The 10,765-nt window shown below is 34.9% G+C and overlaps 1 protein-coding gene across 1 annotated transcript; it reads right to left on the bottom strand.

Annotated features, from left to right (window-relative positions):
- Positions 1-9,185: 9,185 nt before the first annotated feature.
- LOC126974468 (GS homeobox 1-like) lies at positions 9,186-10,088 on the bottom strand. The gene has a single exon (XM_050821977.1). The coding sequence runs from the start codon at positions 10,071-10,073 to the stop codon at positions 9,186-9,188; it is 888 nt and encodes a 295-aa protein (XP_050677934.1). The 5' UTR covers positions 10,074-10,088.
- Between the last annotated feature and the right edge of the window lie 677 nt (positions 10,089-10,765).

Here is a 10,765-nt window from a genome sequence, read left to right as displayed (position 1 = left end):
ATCATTCTAATTAGAAACATATTAGAACTAAGTTATCGTGTATTTATTAAGTTATATTGTATTTATTTATTTATAATTTATTTAGCTTTCTCCCTCGAACTACAAAGCTGTGGAATGAGCTTCCTTGTGCGGTGTTTCCGGGACGATACGACATGGGTACCTTCAAAAAAAGCGCGTACACCTTCCTTAAAGGCCGGCAACGCTCTTGTGATTCCTCTGGTGTTGCAAGAGAATGTGGGCGGCGGTGATCACCTAACACCAGGTGACCCGTACGCTCGTTTGTCCTCCTATTCCATAAAAAAAAAATTTAATGCTAAACAAAAGTTTTTCAAATTAGTTAATTATTAGCAAAGTACAATATTATCATGTTAGCATATTTTTGTTTCCAATTAGCCATATATTTGCTACTAAGTATGTTTTGTGGCTACCAGTAGTCTTATTGGATTGGGGTTTGCTTTCTTTGAGTGGAGTTTTGTTTTTGGGGTCTTTTGATGGCAGGAGATCTATAGATCAACCATGAACTGTCAATTTACAATTAGTCTATACATTTGTATGATACTAGCCGTTCCTAGAATTTTAAAAGAACGTTGTAATTCGATAAATAAGTAGCCATTAACCATCTAGGATAAATTTCGCATCGAATGGTGGTAGTTTCATGTCAATACGATCGGTGGTTTAGGCTTGAAAGAGCCTCAAACCAATTCCATTTTCATTATATATATACTAGTGGACCTGACAGACGTTGTCCTGTTCACACATCTTAAATTTGAAAAATCGGTCCAGCCGTTAGGAGGAGTTCACAAACATACACATGAGCAGGAGAATTATATTATAACTGGACTGAGAATTGAGAATCTAAACCAATCTCAAATTCACTGGAACACACAAAAAAATCATCAAAGTCGGTCCAGCCGTTTAGGAGGTAGTTCAATTGTGAATCTAAACTCACACAAAAAATTTCATCAAAATCGGTCCAGCCGTCTAGGAGGAGTTCAGTGACATACACACGCACACAATAAATATATATATATAAAGATATAGATTGCTATGTAAGCACATTCTATAAGTATGACCACCTCAGGTTTATTTACAACACTTTTTTACACACTTAAATATGTTATTAGTATTGTCTTATGTCATTATTAACATTTAAGTATTTAATATAAACATCATAGATAAAATAGATATAAGTCATGTAGTATGATAGATTGTTAATAAAGCTATTGTTATGGGTATTATTATAATGATTAAAAATATAATTAAAATACCTAGTATGATTATTTGAACGAAAATTATCCGTACGAGGAAGTATACAAAGAATATTTGCAGCATTTCAGGAAAGATGGGTTGTTTCGTTGGCTGGAATGGCTGTCAGCTCTGGGTTTGTACCAGCTCTGTTGAGACGTGTAGATAGTACTATGTGCAGCCTCCACGACAAGTGTCTCATCACCAAACTCGTCACAAAGACTCACTGAGACCGACATTTTTGTGTCAACAACAGTCGATGCTGCAGCTTTTCTAATAAGGCACTAACTAGAACTAGGTTCCGTAGTAATAATATTAGAAGTAATCAAAATGATTATTTACCAATGAATTTAAATAAATTGGACTTCGCAAATTTATGTAGATCAGGAAGAGTAACGGTCCAAGAATAGACCCTAGTGGTACCCCCATACTGAGTTTATTATATTATAAAAAAAAATCGTTATCTTCTAATATATAAATAAATACCAAAGTTTTTTATGTTGGTTCACTATGAATTTCAATACCAGTGTACAAATTATAATCTTTGATGGAGTGTTCCGGGGACGCCCGCGGCAGTGTCCCGTCTAAAATATCTGTAATATACTAGCTGATCCAGCAAACGCTTTATTGCCATATAAAGTAATAAGAAACAAAAACCAATAATTATTTTTTTTAGGTATAATAATAAAAATAGATGACGACCGATTCTCAGACTTACCATACATTGAATAGTAGATACATAAAATGTGTCTTACTACAATAATTATTATATTCGATTGCTATCTTGCAACCCTATTTCTATTTTCTGTGGATGGAACAGAATAATATAAAAATCGCGATACAAAAATAGTTGTAGATCGTAGAAGTGCCAAAATTTTATGTTGTATGCATTTTTCAATGCTGAATCATAATAAAATAAAAATAATCTGATAGATAGTTAACAACTGCAGTTAATCTACCAACTACAGATAAGTTAAAATTAAGTTTATTTTTTACCTCCTGAGAAAGTTAGAAAGATGTAAAGATTCAAATTAGTTGATCATTTTAATTTTTAAACTATTCTTTCAATTTGATTTCTGAACGACGGGGAACACATCAAAAGAATCTAAAATTGTAGTTTTATTTAATTCTGAACATTTTCATATTTTCACCTTTCAAACCTTCTCTGGACTTTCACAAATAATTCAAGACTTAAATTAGCCAAATTGGTCCAGCCGTTCTCGGGTTTTAGCGAGACTAACCAACAGCAATTAATTTCTATATATAAAGATATTTTTTTTTTGTTCATGGAATTGCAACGCTTGCCCCTGTGTTACTTGATAACTATATATATTAATATCAACTGGGTCAAACAACGGTATTTTCGATATAAAACTTTATTTCTCATACAATTTTCACAAGAAATCATCTCAGGCAAATAGCCATTAAAGTTTTACCTACCTTTTGTACAATTAACGCCGAATTTTTCTATAGTTATCCAATTTCATTATATTTGTTTATAATTAAATATAAATTATAAACAATATGATATGATTTTAATTTGAAAACCAACGAGATTTTTTTTTGGGAAACAAACAGTATTTAAAACATTTACAGAAATACATATAAAATTTTACACACACCAATAAAGTTTCCACTAATATGCATATCATGTGAGCAGTCAAAAAAGAGGGTAAACAAAATAAAAATCTTATAAAACTTTAGAAGAGAAAAAATTGCTAACTTAAATGAAATTATATATACAAGTATTCTCTAATATCTTTCTTAAACTGTGTGATCGAACAAGTATGAAAATCAATATTATTAAATTTTATATTAGGTTTACTTATTACAAACCCGATATATAAAACTATTTTGAGCATATTTAGTACTTGTTGGTGGAACATAAAACAATGACTTATTTCTAGTGCCAACCTCTGAAGTCAATCTGACAATCTAAATTTAAATGTTTTATAAAAAAATGGCTCTGTCGTAAATCCTATTACTCCACTGCTGAATATCTAAATGATCGGACAGCCTGGGACTAGATTATGATTATTTTATAGCGATAGAAATGACTGTACAATATTGTATATTTTTATTAAAAAGAGCGGAAAAAAAAGAAAGCTGGGAGTTTTTCTTGCGCCGCTTCTTCTCTCTCAGAGCGCCATTTGTTTCCAAAGCGGTAGTAGTATCTAGTAGTTATTAGAAATGACATCAAAAAGAATTCTAAAGGAATCAATTTTGAGAAAATAAATGCCTTTTATGCCTTTTAAATATTATTTAACAAAAATAGAAAGTATAAAATTGTTAAGAATTTTGTACAAAAATCTCATGTCTCGCTCTGTTCGACGATTTACAGGTAAACTGTTGGGTGATCATGGTAAGGATATCAATATTTAAGATGCTTAGTGAATTTATTTTGTATTTTTTCAAGATCCTTCATATCTTCAACTTTGAACTCCTCCGAAACGGCTTGAAAGATTCTCATGAAATTTTGAGTAGGGTAGGTCTGAGAATCGGACAACATCTATTTTTCATCCCCCTAAATATTAAGGGTGGTCCACACGAAACTATTTTTTTTTTTGACACTTTTTTTTAAATTTGTTTGGTTATGAGTCAGCATTAAAAATACATACAACTTCAAATTTTCACGCATCTAAGATCAACAGTTACTTTTGTATCGCGATTTTAATATCGGCAATACAACGTTTGCTGGGTCAGCTAGTATACTATAAAATGGATTCCAAATGATTAAACAATTTTAAAAAGGATTTCACTAAATAATTATAAAGAAGAATCAAAGTATTAATATTTCTGATATCTCTACTTGTCCCCAGTAAATGCTGCCAGTATTCTTGGTACACTTTCCCCTGATGATAGTTTTAATTTAATGTAGTCATAGTATTGCAAATATAGTCATAAGATTTGTTTTATTTCGATAAATTCACAATAATTATATCTCCAAGAGGTATTCTATATCCAGGTTTGTAATTTAACCTCATTAGAACACTAATGACTAAAAATCTTATCCTTACAGCAATGGAAAGCGATACTTTATTATGAACATACTAAGTTTGCTCCAGACTATATTGTATTATTTACTAATTGCGATCATGCAATATTAAATATTATCCAAGCTATTCTTATGATTATGTGATAACCTTAGATTATTTATTCCACCTTCGCACGATACGCCACAAGTTAGGATATCATCCCCACCATCTGGATGCGTGGCCGTCCTCCAAAGTGCGGTTTTCAAGGAGCTTTCTTCCTCGTACTACGAAACTGTGGAATGGGCTTCCTTGTGCGGTATTTCCGGGACGATACGACATGGGTACCTTCAAAAAAAGCGCGTACATCTTCCTTAAAGGCCGGCAACGCTCTTGTGATTCCTCTGGTGTTGCAAGAGAATGTGGGTGGCAGTGATCACTTAACACCAGGTGACCCGTACGCTCGTTTGTCCTCCTATTCCATAAAAAAAAAATATATAGATAGACTACCTGACAGCTGTGAAAACGTCAACAAAAATTGACTTTACAACTAACCTATATGTAGAGTAATTCACGCACACTAACACAAAGTGTCATACAAATCGCGAGTGTAAGACGTAGCTTGTCACGCACACTAAACTAATATTCCTGGCCTGTTTCTATGAGTCGCGAATAAAAGACCCGCGAATTCGTCCACGTTTAATATTTACTTTGGGAAGTTGTTTTTATATCTTAGAATACCAGTGGGAGGCTCCTTTGCACAGGAAGCCGGCTAGATTATGGGTACCACAACGGCGCCTATTTCTGGCGTGAAGCAGTAATGTGTAAGCATAACTGTGTTTCGGTCTGAAGGGCACCGTAGCTAGTGAAATTACATGGCAAATGAGGCTTAACATCTTATGTCTCAAGGTGACGAGCGCAATAATTGTAGTGCTGCTCAGAATTTTTGGCTTTTTTGAGAATCCTGATCGGCACTGCATTGTAATGGGCATGGCGTATCAATTACCATCAGCTGAACGTCCTGCTCGTCTCGTCCCTTATTATCATATCATATAAAAAAAAACTTTTCAAAGAATTAACATACAAACTGCCATCCCCTATTTCAATAAAATTTTCAAGCTCTAGTCTATCGTTGTACAAAATTATATCAAAATCGGTTCAGTGGCTTAGGCGTGAAAGCGTAACAAACAAACTTACATTCACATTTATAATATTAGTAGGGATTATTATATTAGTTCCCTAAAATATCGCTGGGAGTAATTTAATTTGAAATAATATTGTCCCCTTCATTCCACGGCACTCTTGAAATAGTTCAGTACATTATTGTGATAAAAATATTTAATGAAGTCTCCAACCCTCAAATCAACAACACAATCTATATATTATATAATATAATCTGTATCTGAGAGTTCCTCACTGAAAAAACACAGACATAAGGCGTAAAAGGCATTTATTTTCTCAAAATTGATTCCTTTAGAATTCTTTTTGATGTCATTTCTAATATACTAGATATTACTACCGCTTCGGAAACAAATGGCGCTCTGAGAGAGAAGAAGCGGCGCAAGAAACTCTCTTAGCATTTTTTTTTAGCTCTTTTTAATGAATTTTACAATATTGTACTGTCATTGCTATTGCTATAATATAATAATAATCTAGTCCCAGGCTGTCCGATCACTAAAATATTCAGCTGTGGAGTAGAAGGATTTACGAAAGAGCCATTATTTAATAAAATATTTAAATTTATTTATAGATAATGCCTGAACAGTGGCTGGGACTTTATTATAAAAGTGTATACATTTACCCTTAAAGCTATTATGTATCTTATCAAGCCTACTAGAATTAGTTACAAGCAATCCCTTATTTCTAGTGTTATAATAATGAAAATCACTATTAAGAGAGATATTAAATTTTCATAAATGTATTGTCAAAGAACAGTCATAATATTTATTTGTTTATTTTTTTCTTTGTGAGAGTGTCTATAACCAAGCTGATATATAGCACAAACAAGGACGGAATATTAAGTATATCTAGATATTTCTATGCATGATGTTTGTATAGATATACGATGTAAACATGGTTAATACTTAATTAATAATTAAATTTTTAGATGATTTATACGTCTAGATGGAGCATCTTGCTGTTAGGCAACGCATAACAACAGGCTTGGTTTATTATTTTAGTGTGCATGACAGGTACAACTTACATTCGTGATACGTCAGTCAATTTGTATGAGTGTGCGTGCGTTGCTGAAAATAGAGGTTAACTGTTGCCCACTATTTTTTTTTCGAAGTGTTCATAGCTGTCCCAGTCTTTCTAGACGTATAAATATTCTAAGATTTAATATTATTTGTGTTTGAATTATTAAGTCAATGACAGCGAAAATTTTGTTTTGCTCAAAGATATATATGCTTTATACGTCGAGGAAGGGCGTCTTGCTGTTAGACAACTGAATAAAATAGGTCAGGTTTATTATTTTAGTGTGCGTGACAAGCTACGTCCATACAAAATTTGTATGTCACTGCGTTATGTGCGAGCATTGCTTAGAATAGAGGTTAACTGTCAACCTCATTTATTTTTTATTTTTCACAGCTCAGTCTAACATGTTTAGATGATCTAACGTTTTGCTGGTGAAATAATAAATAAATATAAGTTTTTAACAAATTATGTCCAAACAGTACAAATATTTAAGTTATTCCTTAATAACTGGCTTTAGTCATCCCCTTTTTTATGTAAGAGAAGGTCACCTGGTGTTAAGTGATCACCGCTGCCCACTTTTTCTTGCAACACCAGAGGAATCACAGGAGCGTTGCCGGCCCTTAAGAATGCGCTTTTTTTGAAGGTACCCATGTCGTATCGTCCCGGAAAATCCGCACAAGGAAGCTCATTCCACAGCTTTGCATTACGTGAAAGAAAGCTCCTTGAACCGTACTGTGAAGAACCATACATCCAGATGATGGGGATGATATCCTAACAAGTGGCGTGTCTTGCGAAGGTGGATTTCGCCGGCTGGAATCAGGTGTAATAGCTCTTCGGAACACTCCCCGTGATAAATGAGGAAGAAGACACAAAATGAAACGACGTCTCTACGCAACGCCAAGGGATCCAGACGTTCACAGAGCACTGGGTCCCTGACAATTCGAGCTGACTTTGCGGAATCTTTTGCGGGCTTCTGTATTCCCAAACCGGTACGACTTAGGGACCTTCAAGTCTGGACCCTACTCCAGTCACAAAGGCTGGAAATGCATTTCTGCATAAATATTCTGCATAAATAATAATATATGTTCGCTGTTGATAGTATTGTCAAAGTCAAACAAACTTTATTCAATTAGGCTCAAACTAAGCGCTTTTGAAATGTCACTAGGTATAAACTTTTGTTTTAAATTACTGAATTTACCATATGTTCGTAAAAAGTTGAGATCGTGAGGCCAGAACGGCCACTCTTTTCAATCAAATAGAGTATTTTAAAATGGCTGTAATATACATTTAACAAAGTTATAAAAAATTAACTGTATAAATATAAATTATCGTATATTGGATACATCAACCTTTAGAGCTTGAACTCATAGTTTGTGTAAGGATGCTTCGTGAACATGATAGTCGTGATTACTGTCACAATTAGTAATTGCATCCAACAAATACATAAATTGTGTTCTTACTATCCATGAGCATCGCATGCCACATTACAAGATTTTTTTTTATTACAGTAAGGGATGAGACGAGCAGGACGTTCAGCTGATGGTAATTGATACAGCCTGCCCAGTACAATGCAATGCCGCTCAGGATTATTGAGAAATCCAAATATTCTAAGCGGCACTTTAATTGCGCTCATCACCTTGAGACATAAGATGTTAAGTCTCATTTGCCAAGTAATTTCACTGTCTACGGCGCCCTTCAGACCGAAACACAGTAATGCTTACACAGAAATAGGCGCCGTTGTGGTACCCATAATCTAGCCGGCATCCTGTGCAAAGGAGCTGGTGGGAAATTTTTGTTAGGAGTAGCAAATGAATTTAAAATCCAAAGTTAGCACGTTATAACTTCTAAAAGATAAGCAGAAAGTATACTGAGCTATTTACTTTGTATGCTTTCAGTGAGGAGTCTAAGGAGATTATTAGCTTTATTACTTTCCAGCTTTTATAAGCTTTAACATTTTCACATTCTGCCTGGGTTGCTCTATAGCCGATGCCCGCGACTTTGTCCATGTATATTTTTTTTATGACAATAATGGACGAGACGAGCAGGACGTTCAACTGATGGTAAATGATTCGAGCTGCCCATTACAATTGAGTGCCGCTCAGGATTCTTGAAAGCCCAATAATTCTGAAGGGCACTACAACTGCGCGCGTCACCTTGAGACATTGGATGTTAAGTCTCATTTGCCCAGTAATTTCACTAGCAGATAAAGGGTTTTTAAAAATATGAAGCAAGTTTGGAATTGAAGATTATCTCATGTCCTACTCTAGTTCCCAACATATTAAATGAATCTTATTTCGAGGAAGATTGCTATGGCAAACTAAACCTACTAAAGGTATAGTTATTGAAGTGAATTTCAGTTTTCATAAATTCCGCGGGATCCATGGATTTATCCGGGATAAAATGTAACCTATGTCCTTTCCCAAGCTCTAGTCTATCGCTGTACCAAATTCCATCCAGATCGGTTCAGTAGCTCCGGCGTAAAAGCGTAACAAACAAACTTACATTCACGATGATTCTTGCTTACGATTGGTTTATTTTTATTACAGTAGATGATAGTGAAACAAAGGTACACTGTATAAAATTTATTATGTCTAACAAACTTGTAAATGTTATAAAAAATATAATATGCTTTATCACTGTCCCATTACAATTTCATAAATTATCTTTCGTATTTACATTTATACAATTTTAATATCTAAAGTAATTTCACTTTATTAAAATAGAATTAATTGACGAAACAGCTTAAGAAACCATTTAGTTATTTTATCCAATTTAAGCGTAACGCGAAAGATTGTGCGCTTCGTAATTAGTTGAGTCATTATCACTTACAACATCTATCTGTTCTTGATCATTATCACAAGATTCGGCACTTTTTGATGAACAGGACTTGGCACAGCAGCACTTTTTGGTCTTACCATCGCTGGACATCGGGCTCTCTTCCTTCTTCAACTTAACACGGCGGTTCTGGAACCAGATCTTCACTTGTTTCTCGGACAGCTTCAGCCGTGAGGCGATCTCAATACGTCTCAATCTGGACAGATACATATTCATCGAAAATTCTCTTTCCAACTCGAGGAGTTGAGTACCAGTGAATGCGGTACGTATACGCTTGCTGGAGTCTTCTTTTAGTGGGACGCGTTTGAGATCTTTGGAGTACCCTGGCAATAGCTCCTCAGGGTGCCCTAGTGGAGGACTTGGTGTTCCATTGCGGCTTTCGCTGGACAATGACGGTGATCTCTGACCTTGGCTTTTAGATGGTGATGTTGCTGTCGACTTGTACGGATGATGCAGATATGGTGACACAGACTTCTTCCTTCGATTCACAAAGTTGATAGGCTCTTGATCTTCAGTCTTAATAAAAGGATCGTAGGATCGCTCACTTGTTGCTTCGAAGAACTCCGGATGTCGGGGCAGTTGCTGCAGCAATGGATATCTAAAGTTCAAATGCTCCAGAAACGGTCTAAATAGGTCCGGGGCTCTCTGCTGCTGATGAAGCCCAAGAGTTAGAAGATTGTTCAACGGGTATGGATAAGGTAAGAACTTTGGCCGGGTATCAATTGGGTTTGTCATGTTAAAGCTATGGACTTGATTTGAGATATCACTTTTCTTGCACTCCTTAGAATCACTTATTAACGTATCTACAAAGAATGACCGTGACATGTTTGAGCGTGTTACTCGCTTCGACGTATCAGTCGCAACTGATTAAGGAGGGTTGGAGAGATCTAAAGTAAGTAACAATTACAAAAACTACCCCCACTTAGTGCACCCCATTGTAAATAAACACAATAGGCCTCACTCGAAGCGTTTTGGCAATTATGTGGCCCGTCCCACCCTTTTGTCGGCGACTCGACCCCAGCTATAGTTGAAAAAACGTATTCGTATGAATGGAACATTTTAGTAGCTATGAATAATTTTGTATGAGATCCTAACATCCCTAATATTAATCCCATTTAAACCAATTTGGGTTCTGTTTTAATTTGTTTTGTCAAACTTGCTGAAATAGAAAAAAAGAAATATAATAACTATTTATTACCACTGAGAATTTTTTGAAATTAGACGACTCAAATTATATTGCCTTTGGGGTAATTTCATAAAATGAGAAAGAGGGGGTATTTATGTTGCAATTAATTTCAATTACCTAGGCATAGAAAACCAAGAATACTTAATGGGAACCTGCTTATTGTTTAGTACATTCTCTTGTATTTTATATATTTTTTATGACAGTAAGGGACGAGACGAGTAGGACGTTCAACTGATGGTAATTGATCATTGATTCTTGAGAAACCTCGTCACCTTGAAACATACGCTGTTAAGTCTCATTTGCCCAGTAATTTCATTAGCTACGCCCTTAT

This window comes from Leptidea sinapis, chromosome 32 (genome assembly GCF_905404315.1).
Source record: "Leptidea sinapis chromosome 32, ilLepSina1.1, whole genome shotgun sequence".
Classification (NCBI taxonomy): Eukaryota; Metazoa; Arthropoda; class Insecta; order Lepidoptera; family Pieridae; genus Leptidea; species Leptidea sinapis.
This window is presented reverse-complemented; position numbering and strand designations above follow the sequence as displayed.

What these genes read in the sequence shown, in the direction of transcription:
- LOC126974468 (XM_050821977.1), bottom strand. Translation starts at nt 10,073, where the DNA reads ATGTCACGGTCATTCTTTGTAGATACGTTAATAAGTGATTCTAAGGAG.